The following is a 24,313-nucleotide window of genomic DNA, read 5'->3' on the forward strand; positions in this document are numbered from 1 at the left end:
TCAGCTCAACTAAGTTAACTTTATGCATCTAAAAGGCAATAACTGAAATTCTGCCTTTAATATCTGACAGAGTCAAAAGGCAACAAGTACCTTATTATTCTATGTAAGTAAATTTCATATATCTATAATAGTTTTTAATGGACTGTTTCTGGGAAAGAAACAGGAATAAAAAAACTCTTTTTTATTGCTTTGCTTTTTTGGTAGGAGGGAGATTTATTTCCAAAGCATAATACTCCAACAACAGCTTTATTAAGCAAAATTGAGATACCCACCTCTTAACAGGCCTTTGCCTTCTCTCTCATTACACCCCACCCTCAGGGTCTGTTCATAACAGCATAACCTTACCTTCAGTGGAACACAGCAAATAACTAAATAACTAAAGAAAACAGTTCTTCAGGTGCACACACTGGCACCAGGCTGCCGCATGAGGGAAACAAGTGGGCGGACTGCTACAGCTCCTACTGCCACTAACTCCCTACCAGGACCCAGTCTGCAGACTCCCTGTGGAAATGCAGGCAATGTGAGCTACATGGTGGGTCACGTGATGGGCCACCTGGCCGCTTAGCATACCTCAGCAAGACGGACAATGTGCCTAACAGTGACAGTGACAACAGCCCTTCCTGTATCAGCCTGATTCTATCATTTTTCAAAAAGGTGTAATCCAGATTTTAAAAGTGAAGAACTTAGCATGAGAAGATTAAAAGACGAAACAAAATAAAAAATTCTCAACAGCTGTCCAGAACTCTGTATTTTATTTTTCTTCTTCTTTAGTACTAATCTAGAAACCCTGGTGGTGTAGTGATTAAGTGCTATGGCTCCTAACCAAAGGGTCGGCAGTTCGAATTCACCAGGCGCTCCGTGGAAACTCTATGGGGCAGTTCTACTCTGCCCTATAGGGTCACTATACGTTGGAATCGACTCGACAGCACTGGGTTTGCTTTTTGGGTGTAGTACTAATCTTACAAATGCTAAGAAAAATAATAACCTCTAGTTCATCCTTCAGGTTTTCTGGGAATTACCAAGTCAGTAAAAGACATAAACGTTCATCGTAAACTTCCTAAAAACTCAGACACTGAAATAACACAAATTCAAACCAAGTGGGTCAAAGTCAATCAGAATGTTCTTCAATTGCAACTGTATTCATTCCATGTTCTTATAGTAACTAGATTTAACGGGAAGTGTTTAATAACCACTAAGTATACACTTATAATTTATATTATCAGTTGTGAGCACAATGGAAAGGGCCCTGGGTGGTACAAATGGTTCACACTCATCTACCAACTGACAGGTTGGCGGTTCAAACCCACCCAACAACACCGTGAAACAAAGGGCTGGCAATCTGTTTCCATAAAGATTACACTCAAGAAAAACCCTATGGAGCTCAGTTCCACTCTGTAACACGTTGGTAGCCAAGAGTCAGAACTGATTTAATGGCAATGGGTTTGATTTTTTCAGTTTAAGCACAGAGGAAGGCTACAGATGAAAACATAAAATACTATGGTATCTTAAAATCTCTCTTTTCAGCAACTGAGGAAATGAGGAATTTTCCAAGTAAGCTAAAATATAAATCATCCTTTTCAAATGTCAAAAAATGTTTCAATTTAATCATTTGCTAGGAAAAAATTATGACATTAGTCCTTCTCTGAATTATTAAAACAGTAGAGAAAAAATTATTTAACCTTCTCATCATCCCTTATGATCAATGCCATGCCCACCAGTGTATTATGATCAATGCCATGCCCACCAGGGTGCTGTGCCATCTAAGAGCTGTCTAAAGGAGCTACTGCAAACAGGCAAAACCCCTTCCAGTCAGTCCAGGAGAAAAACAGAAAGAACACTGAGAAAGAACTGGCTTCTATCTTCATGACCTCAAGCAAATGTATCTACAGTTCACAGCCCCGGTGGCACAGTGGTTAAGAGCCACAGCGGCTAACCAAAAGGTCGGCAGTCTGAATCCTCCAGCTGCTCCTTGAAAACCCTACGAGGCAGTTCTACTCAGTCCTATATGGTCACTATGAGTCATAATCGACCAGACAGCAGTGGGTTTTGGTTATAGGCTCAACTGTAAAATGAGGGTTTATCATATGAATGTTTTGAAAATTAAATACGATTCTAAATGTAAACCATGTAACATGGACAGTGTGATCAAAAAATATGAATTCCCTTGTTTCCTACCCTATTGCCCCAGCCACTTCCTACATGCTGTCTGCCTTGGCAGAATGCCTTTCTCTACACCTAGCCCGTCCAACTTCTAGACCACAAAAGGAATCAGAAGATACTGCAGACTGAAGGGTGTATCTGGTTAAGATACAGATCATCATATATACTGCCAAATTAATTTATATTACTATAAAGTCTCCTGAATATAAAGTTAAATTTACATGTTTGGTAGAGCTCTTTTTGACCAAGTCTAAAGGGTAATTTGATTCTGTTTCCACTAATATATCAAATGTTTAAGCCCAGGGTCTGCATAATAAATAGCCTAGAATAATACTCTGTTTCTTATTAGTGAGTTACTTAAACTTTCCATTCCTCAGTCTGAGTCTGTAAAATTAGGATAGTAATACGATATCTATCTCATTGTATTGTTGTGAGGATTGAATAGATTAACGCACGTCAAGCTCTTACAGCACTGCCTCACTCAAAATATTCAACAAATGTAGGCCATTGTTATTTCCCTGTCAACATGTCTCAACTCTGTTGTTAGATTAAGCAAAGTTGGCTAGGAATGTTGTTTCCCAGCTCACCCAAACCAGTTCAGTCAAAACCCCCATGGGGGCTCTGTGTGGTCTCCCAGGTTTCAGACTAATTTATTCCCGAAGATCCTAAGGTCTGTTTTCCTCAGACTAAAATCTTCCCAGGATGCATCTCTCAAGTACCAAAAGAATAAATAGGAAACAGGGATTAAGGCATGAGGAGGAAAATGGTCATCACACATATAACATTAGTCAAGTCCCTGGCTATTCTACTAGGCAAAAGTAAAACAACTTATAAGAAAATGACTTAAAATGGAGTATTACCTCTCCCTGGTTGCCATTCTTCAATTGCCCCCTTCCCCCTGAGAAATAATTTTCTCCACAAGTTCTCTTACCTGAGTTCTGAATATAATCTATATAGTTGCCACAATGCTACTAAATAGACTGTCAGAGCAATCCACAACGTTTACAATTTAACAGCAACGGTATATTCTGTTTGGGGAACAGACTCTCCATACATTTTTAACAAATTTAAACTGATTTCAAAGCAATTGTGTTTATCACCTGGATGCAAAAATGTTTCTTCACAAGTACACAAATACAAAATCAAACAGACACAGGTTAAAGCTTCCCCAAACCCTTAATTACTGGGAATCGAAATGAATAAGATTTACTCTTCATGTGGGGGCACCAGTGGTTCAGTGGTAGAATTCTTTCCTTCCACGTGAGAGACCCTGGCCGACACACCCCATGAGCAGCCACCAGCCATCTGTGAGTGTAGGCTTGTGTGCTGCTGTGGTGCTGAACAGGTTTCAGCGGTGCTTCCACACTAAGACAGACTAGGTATAAAGGCCTGGCAATCTACTTCCAACAATCAGCCACTGAAAACCCTATGGATCACAATGGTCTGATCTGCAGGACCAGTCCCCACTGTGCTCAGGGTCACCATGAGTCAGCTAACAACTCTTTATGTATATACGAAGCCCTTTGGTTCAAATTTCTAGAAACTCAGTATTTTCTTTACATTGAATATATGAATATAATTTTCCAGGATACACAATGGAAAATGGGAAAAAGTCAATGCACTAGTAGACATGAAAAGACATGAGTCAGCCATGAATTTCTTCCCAGCTTGCGAAATAATCTGGTCCATTTTGGTCTCTGTTTAGGAAGAGTGAGGAAACAAATTAAAGTACTATTTATCTGTAACAGAAAGTGGCTCCAAGCTTTTCCTTTTCTAGTACAACAATTTATCAGCTGATGATAGTCTATTAAGGATACTGTGTAAAAGAAACTAGAACCTTTGGGCATACCCAACTGCAGAAACTGTTACTTGCTCCTTTATAATAGCAAATCTATCCAATCTAGTTACTCTTGCCAAAAAATCTGGGAATCACACTTGATCTCTCTCTCTTCCCTCTCCCTCACCACCCATTCACCCCATCCACTCATTCACAAGTCCTAGTCACTCCACCTCCAGTATCCAATTCTCTCATTCTCTTGCTAATAGCTGAGTCCACCATTCTCTTACCTGACCAACTGCAACAGCCTATCTATCTCCCTAAATCCACCTCCACCACACTCTCCAGACGGTAAGAGGGGTCTTTTCAAAAAATCTAATCACATGTAAAACCAATAAATGGTTTCACGATAAAATTTTAAGCCTTAATATGACCTACAAGGCCACCTGTATGATCTGGCCTCTAACTACCTCTGTAGCCTTATTCCTCACACTCTACTCCTCTTAAATACACTATATTTTACTCTGTTCCTTGGAAGCATCAAGCACCTACCAGTCGCAGGGCTTCAGCATATGCTGTTTCCTCAGTCTGTAATGCACACCCCTTTTTCCCCACCAACTCCTTCTCATCTTTCAGTTCTCAGCCTATATGTCACTTCCTCAGAAGACTCTCCATGACATCTTCACCCTATCTTAAGTGTTCCTGATAGTCACCCTCATTAGCACTCTGAATTTTGGATCTATGGCACTCATAACAATTTTAAGTATCTGACTGTATTTGCTTAAACAATCTCTCTTTCTAACATACGTTCCCCAGGAGGGCACGGACTGTGTCTAGCTCACTACTGTATCCCTAACACCCCAGCACACAGGAGGCATTCAATAAAGATTTCATTAACTGGTTAAGTCCAAAGTCCCACAACGTTTAAGGGTTTGAGATCTCTCTGTACAGATCAACTCCTCCCTTCTGCTTATAGAGGATTATCTAGAAGGTAAATAACTGGTAGCGTATTTTAACGCCTACTGGAATTTGTAAGGCACATGGGAACCTTTGTTTTTAAGACCTGAATAAAGAACCCAGACCCTCATGAGGTATTCGGGTTATTTTGCAAACTGGGTAGTGAAATGCTTGCTGTACTGGTCACCCTCTGGAAACCCTGGTGGTGTAACGGTTAAGGGCTACACCTCCTAACCAAAAGGCTGGCAGTTCAAATCTACCAGGCGCTCCTTGGAAACCCTATGGGGCACAGCTCTGCTCTGTCCCATAGGGTCGCTATGAGTTAGAATCAGCTTGATGGCAACAAGTTTGATTTTTTTTTGGTTTTGGTCATCACTTGCACTTGTAACCACCCAGGCTTGAAACTTTAATCATCTATGATGATCCACCCTTCACTGCCCCCACACATTCACTGTTATTGTTTATATATTCATACCCACTGCCGTCAAGTCGATTCCGACTCATAGTGACCCTATATTATCACTGTTATTAAGCTCCATTCTCCCCCTGAGTCATCTCGGGAATTATCTCCTTTCCTTTTTACACTGTATCACCTCTTACCTATACTACCAGGTCTCCAACACAGTTCCACTTCTAGCCACCAAAGCCTCATGACTTTAGCCCCTGTCCTCTCCGTGTATGCTGTGCCTTCTACCTGTACTGACCTACACCACTAGGCCACACACATACAAAAGAAAACTGTCTATCAAAATCCTAACCACCCTTCAAGGCTCATTTCTGATACCCTTTTTCTTCCAGGCCCATCAACTAAACTAGCTGTGATCTCCTCCTACTCATTTGCATCTTCCAGCATTTACCTTACATTACTATGTGCCAGGCTTTATTCTAATTATTTGTCTTGGTCTTACTATGTCCCCACTCCCCTTCAAAACTATAAACTTCTGGAAGACAGAGACTCGGTTTATTCGCCCATGGCGTCTCTTGTGCCTTACACATCTGTTCATTCAGTAAATACTCATTACGTGACTATTTTAAGACTATCATAAAAGAGCACTTTCACTCAACTTTACAGAATGAAAACAATAGTCACAAGGTAACAGAAAACATTTGTAGCAATTACTTCTACAGCAAATGGGTAACCCCCAATTCCTGCAGCTTAACTTCCTTCCTCCAGAAACCCCTAAGAAAGACTAATTTTCACTACCTATTTCTCTCAGGAAAAAAAGGGGGAAGGAGTAGGGCAAAATGACAGAAGTTCCTATCTCTGCCACTGGATGTCATGTACAGGTTAGCAGAAAAGGGGCATTAAATCAAAGGGGCTCAGCGAGTGCAATTTTACTCAGATTTAAATTCCTATAAAAACACAATGAAATTATTCTCACATAATACATCATGTACATCAAAAGAACTACAATAATCATTTTAATGGATCATGAAAAAAAAGAAGCTAGGGCAGTAAAAGAATCAAAGCTCTAAGTTAAAGTCAAAAAAACATGTTTTGCTTCAAGCTATACCTGGGACTTTTGCCTCAGCTTCCCAAATGCAAAATATGATGCTGAAAAGAGCCCCATCAATGTTATTTTAAGATAAATACATATTCACATTTCAAAGCAGTTCAAGTCCTACAGTTCATTTAGTCATCTAGTTCAATTCCCTCTTTTTAAGAGAAAGATGATTACATGGCTAGTCCATTCAGCTAATTAGTAGCAGAGAAAGGTTAGAACTTAGGTCTCCTGTCTAATAATGTCCCTCCCACTCCATCATTCTGTGAAAGGACAAGTAGTAGGAAATTAAGAACAAATCAATTTGATTGCCACCTTTGGCAACAGCACCTGAGTATACTTAATAAATTCAAGTAGAAGCTGCAACATAAAACATTCCAGAGTACCTAAAAGGTAAAAACCTACAAACACACTAGTAATTCGTTATTCCTTTAGGTCTTAATTAACAACTCTGAGAGGGTGCAATTCTCCCTAAGTAGAGTTACCGCAATGAAAACGATGGGAAATTCAAATAAGTGCTTTAGTGTCACTGAACTGAGCATCTACAGCTTATTTATACTCAACCCTGATCTGGAACAGACTTCAAGAGGCTATGAGACAAACACAACATTGGTTAGCAAACTTAAACCAGCAATAAAAGCATGAAAAGTACAAGAATAGAGACAAAATAATGCTGGACATGGCTTTCAAAGGATAGAACAAAGAGACCTACGATCTTGGCTCTCAAAGTCCAAAATCAACAAGAAAACTGAAATCTAGTAAACAGCACAAATCATAGCATCCAGGTAATAAAAATGGACAAAAAGCTTAGAAAAAAATTATTACTCTTGGCTGCACATCTCTCTCCCTGGGGTCCTTATAAAGGCGGCATTGTGTAATACAAAGAACAACATCCTCAACAATATTTTAGTAGTCATAATAAAAAGGTGTTATGGGATTATTTCTTAGACTGACCCTAAGTATATCCTATAGTGACACAACAGAGAACAGTTCAGAAAAAAATACTAATTCTAGGGCAAAGAGATCTACATAATCTGGTCTAGGTTCCCAGAACGCTGCTGATCTAAGAGCACATTTAAAGAGAGTATCTGGAAAAACTTATTTTCTTAACGGCAAATACTTACAAGTTTATATGCACAAGGCCCAAGAAAATGAAAACCAAATTTAACAAAACGAGAAATAGGTCCAAGAATTCATAGTAAAATGGGGGGCGGGGGGTTTCTCAGAGGGGGGAAAAAGAGGAGGAATAAAAAAAAACTAATAACAGTTACATTACATACATATGAGATCATTAAATGTATTTCTATTTCTACAATTAGGGATTAAGGATCATGAATGACTGCACACGGTGAATGTAACTAACGTCACTGAACTGTACACTTCAACATGATCAAAATGGCAAATTTTTTGTTATGTATACAAGAATTTTTTTTAAAAAAAAGAAGAATCAAACATTACAGTATTTACTAAAACATGTAGTGCTTCCTTATTAGTCCCATGAATTTAAGATGTTCTGTTTAAATTCCTATACCCTAAACAGTGATGTTACTGAACAATGACAAAGGACATCACAGCAAACCCTGGTGCAGAATTTTCAAAGAAACAGTTACATATTCACTGTACCAAGACAGTGAAACATTTTAGGAAGATTATTCCAAGAATTTATAACAAAAAGGTATAGCAGTCTTAAACTGAACATAAAATCAGTTAACGAAAGAAAGTAAACTAATACAAGAGAATGGGAAGAAATTCCCTAACATGTCTCATTTTGCAATATACAGTTCACTAACTGTAAAGTGTAACACAATGACAAACATATAATTTACAAAAATTTATCATCATATACAAAATCATTCAGCTACCACCAGCAAATGCCTAGAACTGAAAATGGGTCATTGTGTCTCCTCCTGGAGGTAGAAAAGAAAAAAAAAAAAAAATTCTTAGTGAAGGGCTTGCAGGTTACACAGAATGATCCACTTGTAATTTAAGCAAGCTCATTGAAAAACAACTCATCACAACATTCGCCTTTACTAAATAAAGCCCGGGCAGTTCTACTCTGTCCTATAGGGTTGCCATGAGTCGGAATCGACTCAACAGCAAGAGGTTTAGGTATCTGGGTGGTGTAAATGGTTAGTGTGCTCAGCTGCTAACCGAAGGTTAGAGGTTTGATACACCTAAGGCACCTCAGAGAAAAAGGTCCAGCAATCTACTTCTGAAAAAATCAGCCAACGAAAACCCTAGGAGCACAGTTCTACTCTGACACAGATGGGGTTGCATTCTTCTGGAATCGACTTGACAGCAACTGGTTTATTCTCTGTCAGACGTACTTCAGAAAAGGAGTGAAATATTAAACATACAAATTTGAAAGTCACCAACTGGGTCAAACTCCCAAAGAGTTAACTAATTTCTAATTCTAATACTGAAATAACCAATGCAGTTATAAGATTTGGGAGGGACTATGAGGTCACAGGAGCCCTGGTGGTGCAGCACTTAAGAGCTCAGCTGCTAACCAAGGTCGGCAGTTTAGATCTACTTGACACTCCTTAGAAACCCCATGGGGCAGTTCTACACTGTCTTACAGGGTCACTATGACTCGATATCAGCTCGATGGCAACCGGTATTAGGTCACAAGGAAAAGGCTTTTCTCTGAGTCAAAATAACTTGCTCCCTGCCCCCCGCCCCCCACCCCCCAACTGGTTTTAATTAAACCAATGTCTCCACCCTCACTGTCTGGACAATTGCTAGAAATCTTTCAAATACACAGAAGGTCAACAAACAGCTGGCTAGCTAAATACCAGTCTTAAGAGTCGATCTGGTCACCTTGCTCAGTAAGAACTTTAAAATATTTATGCGTTATTGGTGGTTTTAATTTAAATTCAACTATAGTACAACGTGCAAAAATATATTTACTTGACGATAGTTTAAATGCCCACATTTTTCTTACTTTAATATGACCCGATACATGGAAATTCAAAATTTTAAAGCATTATTTAGTTGGTTTCATTATAAAAGGATTCAATTGTTCCTCAAAAGTTTCCGAAAATGATCCCTTGGCTGTCCTTATACTTCACACCCTTCCAATCAATAAACTATTATGCCAGAACAAAGTAGTCAATGGACTGAAAAGTTTTTTTAAGTTACTAAATTATCCTGTGGTATGAGAAAAGTTTTCTCTTAGGTATTTTGATTTCACTGGGTCAGAACACTTAGCAACATTACTAAAACTCAAAGATGTTTTCAATACAATGTGTCCTGAAAATATAAGCGTATATATTCCAGACGGTTTTCTCAAATACACAAAATAAGTCCATACAATTTAAAATGCCTCAACTAAATTATTTGTTATAAGAAATTACTCTTAAGCATAAAATATTTAATGTTAACCAAAATTTTTCAAAACTAGTGGTTTGCAACAAAGTCAGCGTGGATAATGCCACAAATACTGGCAAGCTGACTTACTAATCTATTTAACAAAAGACAACAGCAAGTCTCTGGAATATATCTGCATTAGGTCTGAATCATATAGAAGTGGACCCTTGAGCACAGTGAACTATCACATGATCATGTGGCTAGGTCTACAAAGAAGAAATTCAGCAAAAATTACCCATTTTTTTTCCCTCAAAACAGAAACATAAAACAAAGTGTCATAGTCAGATTCATAATACTGTGCATGTGGACAATATAAACAAATTCAAGAAAACAGGAAATTTACTGCTTAAAACCATAGCTGTCAACCAAACTCTTCTGTGAAAATCTCAGTCACCTTTTTACTACACGCAAGGAAAATTCAATTGTTCCAACATCTCCACCCATTTCAGCCTTTAGAGTAAATCAGCCTTTCCAACACCCCTATCCAAAGAAGAAATGAAAGCGGATCTACTAGTCAACTACCCTGTCCCTCTTTTCCAACTTCTCCTGTTTCTCTCTCTCAGAAGTCTAATACTTAAGAGTAGATAAATGCAGGACTGGGAGAAAAGAACAAGAATGAAACACCTCTGTTCCACCATGCCAATCTGGGATACCAATCACAAAAAACTAATGTAGAATTTTCTCAAACCAACAGATTTGGAAACACCAGTAAGAATTTATCCCAGATATGTCAACACATTTAATTCAGCTGAGAGAAAATAAAATCCCAACCTGATAAAGATGGGCTCTTTTAGGAAGTGAATCAACTTGTAAAAGCAGATTTTGTTAGGAATCAACCTAGGAAACACTCTGTAGCATTTTCTGATTGCTAGTCCTAAATGTGTAAGAAAATCTCTTGTTAAAATTGAAGACTGGGTGTGTTCTCCGCTGAAGGTTCAATTAAAAGCAACTATAAAATTCCAGCAAAGTTAACTAGGTCAACTAAACATTTGTACCCACTTACTAAAATCAAATCTGAACAGTCGAGCCATAAAAACTTAAAAACTGTCCTACACAGTTTCAAAAGAAATCTAATTATTCACTCCAGAAGATAATAGTGGCACATCCCTCCGCCCCGTAATAAAGAGTAACATCTTTTAGCCTACACCAGCAACGCACCACCTCAAAAATATCTTCCATTTTTTCATTAGCACATATATGCACCCATCTACCTAAAATCAGAAAAAAAAAACAAATGTAACCTAGGCACCTACATATAAAGAATCCCATTCTCTCCATAGTGGGAATTCACCAAATCTTTCTCCCTGGCCACAACATTTCTCGTGAGTGACATTACCCATGGGGTTCTACTCACAGGGGTACATGGCGCTGCTCAGGATCAGCTCTGGTCAGTTCTTCCTCTTCAATATCAGACTCCCCTCCCGAGCTACTGTCAGTGACATCTGAATCAAATGCTTGTTCACTGCACCTCAAGTTGGCTATGCCACTGGCTGTAAATCTCTCCAGTTCTTCTGAAATGGAATCACTTTTCAGAAAGTTGCTGAGTCCCTCTGAAGTGGTGGTCTCACTGGCAGCTTTTCTCAAGGCAGCTTCAGCCTTTCTAGTCAGCATCAACTGGCTCCGAGGCCTTAAGGATTCCAAGTTTGGCAGTTTGCTCAAAGACTTCTCTAAAAATCCACCCAGCTGATGCTGTATGTGTCTCTCCACCTGCTTGGCTTGCACAACCTGTAAGCGCTTCTGTAACCTGCGGGCACGACTCTCAATATCAGCCTGCCGCCGCAGTAAGGCTGTTATCCTTGTGTCAGAATCTAAAGCACTGAAAAGAATGGAAGACAGAGGAGGCTTTTTACCCTCTAGCTTGACACCCCCAAAGTTAGAGCTGGAGTCTGTGCCAGGTGATAACCTACTGCTTCCTTGAAGTGCCGGCTGTTCCATGGAATTTACAGAAGATTTGTTTGCAGTGCTATTATTGCTAAATATAGTTGTGTGTTCTACATCAAGGCTTCTATGTGGAAGAGTGCAATTGGTCATACCCCCCTTCAAGTCCCCAGATTCAGATCCCCCCACTTCACCTCCCTGCAGAGCAGATGAAGTGAGAGCACGTTTTCCCCCATTGAGGGAAGTGGAATTGTCATGATCAGAATGTGTTGAACTTTTAGTCAATTTCTTAGCCAACCCATTTACAGGTGCTTGTGGCAGAGCTGTCTGACCACTAGTATTCATGGTTCTCAGATTTTCTAAGGAAAACTCCAAGACTGGCTGTCTCCCCAACAGCTCAGCTCGGAGTTCATAGGGCTGAGATAAAAGAGGGCGAGATTTAAGGACTGTCTGCTTGCTGAAAACTCCTTGCAATTTCAAAGACTCCTTTGAAGGAACAGATGTCACATCGGAGCAGAGATAAGATGCCACCAGTGGTTGCAGCTTTCCCAAGTCTTCCTTGGTTGGATTATTTCGGAAATCTAGACTGGGATCCTCTGCAGCAATGGATTTTCTTTTGGTTCCGTTGGCAGCAATGAGGATATTGGCGTTGCCGTTACTTTCGACACTGCCAGGCGACAAGGTGGAGGACGGGGGAGCCAGTTTGAACCGGATGTGGTGTGCTTCAGCTGCTGCGTCAGTGAGAGCGGGCGCCATCGCAGCCATTCAGCACAGAGAGACAGGAAGTCCAGCCTCTCCCGGTGCCGAGGCCAGCTCCACGGCCTCTCACTGCCTCCCCAGAGAACAGACTAGAAGAGAAAACAGAAAAGGAAGTTAGAAATACAGGCACATTAGAAAACCACACACATGCTTTTAATGTATGTGCCACCTGAAACTGTATTCCAAACTCTGCCTCCACAAAAAAAACACTAACATCATTCTGGAAACCCAGATATCTTTCAGAGGGAGGGGGCTCTGTGGGAAAGTAGGGGTACACAATCTCTGCACAAGAGAAAGAATTCCACCCTTTTTTGTCATGCTTACCACAGACTGAAAGTTGCCAAAATGTAAGCTCCATTCTGAGAGAATCACAAATTGTTAAAGTTAAACTGACTGCATTTAAAGGAACAATATCTTTAAACTTCTTCAAGTTAGCTGATTTAAAGCAAATGTATGAAACTAATCACCCAGCAACTAATCAGAGAAGAATGAATAAGGAACTCCTCAACCCCACCAAAAAATCTGTATGCCAAATAGCATCTGTCTCTGCATTTCTCTGGCCAGAGGATCTAGTTTTCATCAGTTTTTCACTTCCCTACAAGCACAGCTTGTACTACAAGCTTAACTGCACCACACGTGTAATACCAATTTGCTTCATCCATTTCCTTTTCTTTCAGAGTGCTCATCAATGTCTTCTATACTGGCTCCTCCCGTCTCTCGGCCTTACTCAAATCTCCTCTGTCTTCAGTACAGCCTACTTCTCAAATCACTGCTCAACATGTTTCTTTCCCTTTACTCCAAAACTTCTTGAAATAGTAAAAATAGCTACCTCTGCACTCTTCACTTTTCTATAATCTGGCTCCTAGCCCTACTGCTCTGAAAGGTCACCAGTAATCTTATTATCTGTTATGGACTGAACTGTATGCCCCAAAAATATGTTGTAAATCCTAACATGTATGCCTGTGGTTATAATCTCATTTGGGAATGGGCGCCCTTTGTTATGTTAATGAGGCAGGATTCGTATAGGGTGTGTCTTGAGTCAACCTCTTACAAGATATAAAAGGAGCAGATTAAGCAAGCAGAGATGGGGTAAAATAGATGCCAGGACACATGGAGATCTCCAAGGAGCCAGGAAGCAGAAGCTGAAGAGACAAGAACTTTCCTCCTGAGCTGATAAAGCAAAAGCCTCCCCTACAGCCGGCACTCTGAATCTGGAATTTTTAGCCTCCTGAACTGTGAGAAAATAAATCTGTTTGTTAAAGCCATCCACTTGTGGTATTTCTGTTATAGCTGCACTAGATAACTAAGACAATACGCAATGACGAGGTCTCAGTCCCCATTCTTAAATGACGTCTTCACTGTATTTGGCAGTGCTGACCATCTCATCCTTCCCGAAATTCTTTTCCTGATGTCCTTGACACTACTATCGCCCTATTCTCTTTCTCCTGGACCCTTAAAACGTTGGTGCTGCCCAGGGTCCCTTTCTCTGCCCTCTTCCCTCTGTCAACTCACTCCCTTGGCAATAACTACTACTATGGTAAGGCCTCCTCAACCTCAGAAAAAATTTTTCTGAGCTCATCAATATTCTCATCTCTATGTTCTTCAAACTCCCTGAAATTCCAAACGCACTTTCTTCCAACACACTCCTCATTCTAAATTTCCCTGTCTTGGTTAATGGCATTGCTTTCGCTTAGTAACCACCCAATATAAAAAACCTCAATCATGTGCCTCTTCTTCACCCCCCTCCCCCCCCCCAGTTTACATGGTCCAGAAGCAAAGGGAAACCTATGTAAAGAACTAAGCCACCTGTTCAAAGTGTGGTTTGTGGACTTTTAGATCTCTCAAAAATTATTTTGGAGACCAACGAGATCAAAGCTATTTTCATAGTAATATTAATACTTGCCTTTTTAATGACTCTGCAAAAACAAAGGGTGAGCAAAAATGCTGGTATCTTAGCACAAATCAAGGCAGATGCACCAAACTGTATTAATAGCCATCGTATTCACCACTCAATTAAAAAAAAAAAAGTCAATTCCACTTAAGAATGTCCTCGATGAAGTGAGCAATAAAACAATGAATTTTATTATACCGCAACCCTTGAATATAACTTTTAAAATACTGTGTGGTGAAACGGGAAGAATGCATGAAGTACTTTGGATGCCTCACAAAATCTGAGGAAGAGCACTTGTACACAATGAGTTGCAAGCTCAACTAGAAGCTTTCTTCGTGGCACACTATTTTTACTTAGCATAACAACTGACAAACTATAGTTATTCAGACTTGGGTGTTTAGCAGACATTTTCTTGAAAACGAGCAAAGTGAACCTGTCACTCCAAGGAAAACAACTGACAGTATTTGTTGCCAATGAAAAATATTGCGTTTCAAAACGAAAATTAGAATTTTGGTAAACCCTTATCTGCTTCCGTTTTCCTAATACTTAAAAAGCTGTTTCTGATTAAACAAATTAGTGGTAATGTTAATGAATGTGAGTCTGATCCCACACGATGAGATGCATCATTTGGAATTTCTATACAACTCAGTGCACCAGATCTTCCAAATGACCGATGCATGATGTTACAAAATCATGCATGGGAAAATCACGCATAGGCAAAGATCCTCCTCCAAATGCAAGACAGATCAATGGGTTTTAATGTAAAAAAGTACAAAAAGTTCACTGATACAGTTATAGATTCCATATTTCAACTAACCTTTATGAAGCTACTACTTGTCCAATTTAGGTGTACTGTCAAAGAATATCCACACTTATCTGAAAAGGCTATTAAAATACTCCTCTCTTTTCCAGCTATATGCTTGTGTGAGGTCGGATTTTCTTTACATGATTCAGCTAAAATAACACATTTCATTAGAATAAATGCTGTGAAGTAGGTATGAGAATTCAGCTGTTTTCTATTAGACACGCAATGTGTTTATTATTTGTAAATGAATTTGTTGTTGTTAGGTGCTGTCGAGTAGGTTCCAACGTGACCATGTGTACAACAGAATGAAACACTGCCCAGTCCTGCGCCATTCTCACAATCATTACGCTTGATCCCGTATCAGCAAATGAAGGTTCTGAACCCTTGACACCATCCGCAGTGTTAACATCAACTCTAGTTTGAGGCAGTTCTTCCCCAGTCGTCTTCTGAGTGCCTTCCAGCACTATATCAGTGTTCCGCTGCTTTTCATAAGGTTTTCACTGACTACTTCTTTTCAGAAGCAGACAGCCAGGTCCTTCTTCCTATTCTGCCTTAATCTGGAAGCTCAGCTGAAGCCTGCCCGCCATAGGTGACCCTGCTGGTATTTGAATACTGGTGGCATAGCTTCCAGCATCCCAGCAACACACATGCCCCCATAGTACGACAAACTGACAGACATGTGGGGGGGTCAATGAATCAGTAAATATTTTTTAAATTTCTTAAAGTTTCTAACACAGTAACTATTGATAAGACAATAACCCACAAAAACATTCTTTGTGGTTCTCAACAATTTTTAAGAGTGAAAAGGTTTTTTAGAACAAAAAGTCTGAGAATCACTGAAGCAGTCCCTTCCCCCATTCAAAAAGACAGCCTGCCCCCAATCTTAAAAAAGAGAGAGCGCAATCTCCAATTTGGTCACATTTTTTATTCTTAGATCAATACCAACAGAAGCTGGTAGGAAATACACTATAAAGAAGGTTTATGTACTCTATGAATATTCAAATCGTTAATATCAAAATATTTAAGTAAATAACTAAGCATTATTCACAGAAACATCAATACACATCCTAGTCAAAAATGTCTACTGCTCCATGTAACGCCTCAGTTTCTTTTTCTAAGATTGTATTTTAATGAAAAACAAAACACCAAGCCCTGAAGTCAATTCTGACTCACAGCAACCCCAGGTGTTTCAGAGTAGAACTGCACTCCATAGAATTTTCAATGGCTGTGACCGTTCAGAAGTAAATCACCAGGCCTTTCTTCCCAGGCCCCTGCAGGTGGATTCAAATAACCGACCTTTTGGTTAGAAGCCGAGCCCTTAACCTTTTGCGCCACACAGGGACTCCTGTATTTTAATGGAAATCCTATGAAATAACTAGATCTTCTGAGGCTTAAAGAGTTTTACCCTAAGGAATTTCTGGCATATTGCATTCTATATTAACTCAAAACTCTTCTTACATTTTTTCCCATTTCTGATTTTAAATTTAATATGAATTCCTAATACAGCACATAAACAGTTGTGTTACAGACCAACTGATAGCTGAACCAATGTAAGTTATTTGTTCACAATGATCTGAATCTGTTTTACGACACAGTGTCTTCTCCTATAAACAAACAAAAAAATCATTGTGAGCTCTTTCCCATCAATTCAATCTCCTCTCTTTTTGAATAAATATCAACACACAGTTGATACTAATGATGCAAGGAGCGAAATTATCAAGTGCCAAGTGAGTAATACAACACATGAGAAGAGTACTGTAGTTGTAATCTCATGCCCAAGAGCACGACAGCCTCCCTTACAGGGACCCGAGCAAGGGCACAGATGTTACAAAGTTTACATAAAACTTACTCAGTTAGGCTCATTCAGCATGCCGAAAAAGATGGCCATAATTAACATCACACCACATGTTGTTCTTGTTGTTAGGTGCTGCTGAGTCGGTTCCAACTCATAGCAACCCTGTATACAAATGAACGAAACACTACCCAGGCTGGTGCCATCCTCACAATCATTGCTGTGTTTGACTCCACTGTTGCAGCCACTGCGTCAATCCACCTCGTCAAAGGTCTTCCCCTTTTTTGCCAACCCTGTACTCTACCAAGCATGATGTCCTCTTCTCTAGGGACTGGTCTTGATAAAGTATCCAAAGCACATGGGACAAAGTCTCGCCATCCTCGCTTCCAAGAAGCACTCTGGCTATACTTCTTCCAGGACAGACTTGTTAGTTCTTCTGGCAGTCCATGGTATAGTTAATAGCCTTTGCCAACACCATAATTCAAATGCATCAATTCTTCTTTGGTCTTCCTTATTCACAGTCCAGTTTTCACACGCATTATGAGGCAACTGAAAATATCATGGCTTGGGGTCAGGAGTACCTTAGTCCTCAAAGTAACATCTTTGCCTTTCAGCACTTTAAAGAGGTTTTTTGCAGATGTGCCCAATGCAATAAGTCCTCTGATTTCCTGCCTGCTGCTTCTGTGGGTGCTGACTATGGATTCAAGTAAAATGAAATCCTTGACGACTTCAATTTTTTCTGTTTATCATGATGTTGCTTACTGGTCCAGTTGTGAGGATTTCTGTTTTCTTTTTGTTGAGGTGTAATCCATCTGAAGGCTGTGGTCTTTGATCTTCATCAAGTGCTTCAAGTCCTCTTCGATTTCAACAAGTACGGTCCTATCATCTGCATAATGCAGGTTGTTAATGAATCTTACTCCAATCCTGATGCACGATCTTCTTCATTTAGTCCAGCTTCTCGGATCATTTGCTCAGCATACAGACTGAATAAGTATGGTGAAAGAATACAATCCTGAGGCGCATCTTTCCAGACTTTAAACCACACGGTAGCCCCTTCTTCAGTTCAAACGACTATCTCTTGGTCTACGTACAGGTTCCGCATGAGTACAATTAAGTGTTCTGGAATTCCCGTTCTTCACAATGTTATGCATAATTTGTTATGATACACACTGTAGAACGCACTTAAGTAGTAAACACTCCAAAGTTACTTCAGAATTATTCAATTCTTTAAAGTCCATAACTTAAAGAAAAATCTGGTAGATCAAATCCCATCTCTTCCAAGAAGTCTTCTCTGATCATGGCCCTATGAACTAACGGAAATCAGGTCTATGAATCTGACGTTAACCACATACATCTTAAAGGCAAGACTTTATTTTGTTCACACACTTTCTCCCTGGTCTTAATCCCTGTAAGATACATTGCAAAGAACTACTAAAACAATCATTTTCCGAATAAATAAAACAGGGAGGGGGAAAAAGTTGACAGGTGCTTCAGAAGCAATTCTCATTCCTAGCTCCTAATCTTCCATTTTCTGTACCAAAGCAGTAGTACATACAGTTTTAACAGATGAAAACCCACATCCCTCTCCTTTTCTTGATCTGAAATACTATGCTGAGATTCCACACGAACCCCAGGATAATTCACAGATAAGGGGAGGACCGGCTCCAGTGAGCCAGCCTGGAGTCACACTCCGGCTCTCCCTCGGGTCAATTTCCTCATCTGCAAACAACAGACCTTACCTCAAAAGGCTGCTGTCAGAGTTCAACAAAATACTTTTCACTACTTAGCCTAGTGCTGGCACAGCCACCATTACTTGCACTAACTAATATTATAATCTGTAGACCAAAAAAAAAAAAAAAAGAGTAGAAGAAATAAATTTCTGTAAGACTTTCTAATGCACATTAAAAACGTAAACCCACATTTCTCTAAAATGTCAATGTACTTGAGAACTCTAAGCATATCCAAAAGGGAAAAAACATCCAAAAAAAACAAAAAAAAAAAAAGGGAAATAGTGCCTAGTTAGCCTTCAATATCAGCTCTAATTGCCATAAACCTCCACGCAACAGAATACTACGTAACCATAAAAATTACGATACAGAGCTATATTTGCTGACATGAAAAAGTTTAATGAGAAAAGGTTACAAAACAAAACACACACCATGGCTCCATTTTTGTTTTAAAAACTGGTAAAAAAAAATTTTTTTTTTAACATATATAATTTCTCCACCATAAACATGTATATTACTTGTATAACAAAAGGGAGGGACATAAAAAGAAAATACAAATTCTCAGAGTCAAAAAATACAAGTAAAACAAAACTTCACGACAACTTCTTAAATCTAACACATTGAGCAAAACATGGATTCCCATCCTGCTTTACCCCTACGAACCTCAAAAGCAATATAAAGTTTCACTCTTCAACAATTCAAAGCAGAGAACACCTGTCAAACATGAGCAGTTTTATAAAAACTGTACAACAGCTTATGATAAATCATCTTTCTCCAAAGAATCCAAAGCATTAAAGCTATAACCAGCTTATAAAATCCTCATAACAGAATGAAGAACACCAAGGACACAAGGCGATTACGAGCCCAAGAGAGAGAAATGGTCACATGAACCAGAGACTACATCAGCCTGAGACCAGAAGAACTAGATGGTGCTCGGCTACAACCGATGACTGCCCTGACAGGGAACACAACAGAGAACCCCTGAGGGAACAGAAGAGCAGTGGGATGCAGACCCCAAATTCTCGTAAGACCAGACTTAATGATCTGACTGAGACTGGAAGGACCCCGGTGGTCATGGCCCCCAGACCTTCTGTTGGCCCAGGACAGGAACCATTCCTGAAGCCAACTCTTCAGACACGGATTGGACTGGACAATGGGGTGGAGAGGGGTGCTGGTGAGGACTGAGCTTCTTGGATCAGGTGGACACTTGAGACTATGTTGGCATCTCCTGCCTGGAGAGGAGATGAGAGGGTGGAGGGGGTTAAAAGCTGGGGAAATAGACACGAAAAGAGAGAGTGGAGGGAGAGAGCAGGCTGTGTCATTAGGGGGAGAGTAATTGGGAGTGTGTTGCAAGGTGTATATGGGTTTTTGTGTGGGACTGACTTGATCTGTAAACTTTCACTTAAAGCACAATAAAAATTATTAAAAAAAAAAAAATCCTCATAACAGCCTAGGCAGTATGTTTGTTTAGGGCTGGGATAATTTCCCATTTACTGGTGGGAATAGATAATAAAGTTATATATTCAGAATAAAGAACTAAAATATTACAATTTTTAGTTTATCTAAAGGGTCGCTATGAGTCGGAATTGACGGCACTGGGTTTGGTTTTTTGGTTTAATAAGCTACAATCCGAGAAAATAAATACAGACAGAGCAACCGTACCTACTGTCACCAACATAAATTAAGATTCTGCAGTAAACTTGCAGAAACAAAAGGAAGGGCCATCCTATCAAGGCCTCTTAGCTACAAAAAGTAATAAGTTTCCCTCACAGTTCCCAGGAAGCATTTTGGGTGCTGAAGATGTTAAATGAATTCAGCAGGCAAATATATCTGGGAAAACCTTCCCTAATAGAGAGGCACAATGCACTTCTTTATCCGATCTATTTAACAAATAAGTACTTTTTTTCCAATATACCTATGAATATTCCACAGAATGCTGTTCAGAGGAATACAAACTGGTATAAAGTTCCAGTATGTGTGCTGTGCTTGCTGTGTTGCTGTATGCCATCGAGTCAATGCTGACTCATAGATACCCTATCTGACAGAACAGAATCACCCCACAGAGGCTCCCCCCGGGCTGTAAGTTTTATGTAAGTAAATCACCAGTCTTTTCTCCTGCACAGTTACTGATGGGTTCAAAGTGTCGACCTTTTGGTTAGCAGCTAAGTGCTTAGCCAGTGTGCCACCAGGGCTCCTTTTTACTGTACTTAGGATTCCATTATTCTGAACTGCAATATAGGCCCACGGATAAATTTCCACCTAATACAAGTGGCACTTGGAAGGCAAAAACGTACCCCTAGGGCAGAGTTTCCCAACCTCGCCACTACTGACAGACATCTTGGGCCTAATAATTCTTTGCCATAGGGGACTGTCTTCCATTGCAGGATGCTCCATTGCATCCCTTGGCCTCTAGCCACCAGAAACCAACAGCACTCTCTTCTCAAGTATGACAACCAAATATGCCTCCAGACCTGTCAAACATCCCCTAGGAAGCAAAATCACACCCTTTCCAATAGAAAAGGACTGCAAGATACAATTACATATTCTTTCCAGAAAGCAAAAACATATCTACTGGCTTCAAACTCTGCAAGCCAGACCTAACTCCACACCTGTAAATGAAAAACTTGCTTTATTCCTCTTTCAAGTCCTCAGTACAGGACTCCAGGTATACTAGGACAACCTGGCAGCATCCACCTTGCAGAAACATTGACTTGTTGCTGTGGTGGTGGTAGTGGTGTATTGCTGAGCTGAGTCCAACTCATAGCAACCCTACATGACAGAGTAGAACCACTCCATATGGAGTTTCCCAAGCTGAAATCTTTACTGGAGTCTCGCTTAACTGTTGCACCACCAGGCTCCAGATAACCAAAGAAAAGGGTTAGGTCATTTGGCTGGCCAATGAGCCAAGAATTACAAAAACTTGTGCTGAACAATCGAATAGGAAAGAAAAGTTTGGCCATAATGTTGCTTCTACTGCTCTTTCCCACCATTACCTCATTATTCTGCACAAATGAAACAGGCAAAGAAACAGGAGGAGGAAGACTGGTTAGGGAACTGTCCATGAAGTTGTCAGAATTTCAGCTGAGACTTGAAAATTAGCTAAAATTTCATGATGTAAAAGGCTAGATAAGAGAAGAAATGGCACGAGAAAAGGCAAAACTATAGGAAAACACAGGACATTCTGGGGGTTAAAAGAAATTAACAATTTGCTTAAAATAAAAAGCATATTTTAAGAGAAGAAGCAGTGAAGAGAAAGCTGGAAAGGCAGTTAGAAGTCAGATCATAATGGACAACCTTGAATAGCCAGGCAATCTATTTTAGACTTTACTCAGACTTAAAGGCAGCAGAGTGCCATTAAAGGTTTTTCAAACGGAGAATGACACATCAGAACTGTGCTTTTAGAGACCAGTTGCGTAAGATGGATTAAAAGTAAAAATGCATCCTAGATGTTAAAGCCCAATGAAGAAGCTATTGCAATAATCCAGACAGGATGCAATGACAACTTCAACTAACGTGGTCACCACAGTAAAATGGTCAAAGCTTAAATCCAAGAAAATGCGCAGGGTCTTGGAGGTGGTCCTTCTTTCCTTCATAACTTTATCTCATGTACGATGACCTCTTCCCATCACTTCTCATAAAGCTGTTCAAATTCGGTATATCCTCTCTATTCCTAACACTGCCACCCCAGTCCAAGTTCTCAAATCAGCTCACACCTAGATTATCACAAAAGCTTTCTGACTGGTGTCTCAGTCTGCCAATCCATCCTATACTTCTTTATCATCTCACTTCCTTGCTCTAGAATAGTCCCCCTAGTACCTTTTTCAAGAGTCCAAATCCCCCAAGAAGATAAAGCCTAAAATAAAATCAGGGCAAGTGCATCTGATGGCACAGACCCAGAACTTTCCACACTGCTTCCCAGCTCCTCATCTTTGCCTATGCTGCTGCTTCTACCTGCTCTCCCACCTTTTTGGCCCAAACTTTTAAATCCACATTATTGGTGCTGTGGTTAACAGCTTGGCTGCTAACCAAAAGGTGGGCAGTTGGAATCCACCAGCTGTTGCTTGGAAGCCCCATGGGGCATTTCTATTCTGTCCCATAGGATAGCTATGAGTCAGAATTGACTGAATGTCAACAGGTTTGGCTTTTTTGGTTTGTCTTAGTTTACTAGTGCTGCTGTAAGAGAAATACTACAACTGGGTGGCTTTACAGAAGAGAAATTTATTTGCTCATAGTTCAGGAGGTTAGAAGTCTGAATTCTGGGCATGGTTATAGGGGGAGATCTACTCCACAGGCAATCCTTCAAGTTGCCGAGCTCATAGGTTCATCTGCCTCTGTGGTCAGATAGCATCTGTCCTGCCCCCCCACCCCCACCCCCTGCATGTCTTCCTCTCTGCGTCTATTCTGGTCTTTTTATAACTCAGAAGTGATCAGGTTTAGCATCCACTCTACAGTGGTATGGGTCTCATTAATCTAACAGAAGAAAAACCCTGTTTTCCAAACAAGGCCACATTCGCAAGCACAAGGGCCAGGAAGTCAACACATTTTGGGGGATACAATCAATCCACAATATATCACATCTCCAGAAAAACTTCTCCACTCTATTCAGATTTGCACTGCTTTATTCCTGCTTAAATTGTACAATGTATTTAAAGTCACTATCACTCAATTCAAATTATCTGAGTGTTCTCTAATTGTCAATTTATTAATTCTATTTCCGAGACAGGCAAAGTTCCTTAGTTGCATCCTTCTTCTGCATGTTCAATAACTTACATAGAACTTGGCACAGAGTAAGCACTTACTGAGTAGTCAAAAGGAGTAAAAAGCTGGAGTAGTCAAAAAAGGCTTCGTGAGCTGGGCCTTCAAGTGAAAGTTAAGATTTTGCTAAGCAGAAAAAGATGAGGAAATTCCAAGCAAGACAATGACACAGTTAAAAAAAAGTATTTGAGGGATGATTCATGAACAACTTGGATAACTCAAGTGAAATATGTGCAGCTTTCTCAAGATAGAGTAGGGAGAGAGGAGAGCAGCTATTTGTAATTTGTGAGGAAGTACTGGAAACTACAAATTCTAGAATGTTAATTTTATAAGGTGCACTGAAAAGTATTTCTTTTACCAGAAAACAAATGCAGATTTGTTGCGGAATACAACAAGGAGGGTACAAAATTTCTATTATAACACAAAGAAATAACATGGACCTCACCTTCAAGTCCTTAACACTTTCCTACACCAACAGGGCTTCTTAAGTGAAAAAGGTTTATAATTATCAAGGGAATCATAGCTCTGGCTGAGGACAGATTATTATGACTGCTGTTCAATAACATTAACTGAACTTTTACTATGTCAGCCACTCTGTTTTTGCACATAAATGCTCTTATTTAATCTTCATAGTAACACTGTAAAGTACATATGGTACTGTTATCCTCATTTTATAGGTGAGGAACTTGATGGCCAGAAAAGTTCAGTAATTTCCCCCACATCACACAACTACTAAGCTGTAGAGCTAGAATTCCAATGCAAATCCGTAACTCTAAAGCCCATGCTTTTAACTATTACACTAGTGTAATTAATTATTACACTAGTGGCTTAAAGCTAGGTTCAACCTGAAGGGCCTTATTGCTGGACAACAGTTTCTAAATTTTAGTCTTTAGAGGAAAGTCAATGAGGAACACCATCTATCTACAGGGTATCTCCAATAA

The 24,313-nt window shown here is 39.8% G+C and overlaps 2 protein-coding genes across 4 annotated transcripts in view; one reads left to right on the top strand and one right to left on the bottom strand.

Annotated features, from left to right (window-relative positions):
- The window catches only part of STH (saitohin), a 283,897-nt gene that overhangs the window by 154,217 nt on the left and 105,367 nt on the right, over positions 1-24,313 (top strand).
- KANSL1 (KAT8 regulatory NSL complex subunit 1) overlaps positions 1-24,313 on the bottom strand; it is a 186,137-nt gene that overhangs the window by 126,185 nt on the left and 35,639 nt on the right. For all 3 annotated transcript variants that reach the window (XM_049861617.1, XM_049861615.1, XM_049861616.1), the window contains one exon: positions 11,120-12,491. In XM_049861617.1, the coding sequence (XP_049717574.1) occupies positions 11,120-12,408 (1,289 nt within the window). In that variant the 5' untranslated portion in view covers positions 12,409-12,491. The remainder of the gene's footprint in view (positions 1-11,119; positions 12,492-24,313) is intronic.

Source organism: Elephas maximus, chromosome 19, assembly GCF_024166365.1.
Source record: "Elephas maximus indicus isolate mEleMax1 chromosome 19, mEleMax1 primary haplotype, whole genome shotgun sequence".
Lineage (NCBI taxonomy): Eukaryota > Metazoa > Chordata > Mammalia > Proboscidea > Elephantidae > Elephas > Elephas maximus.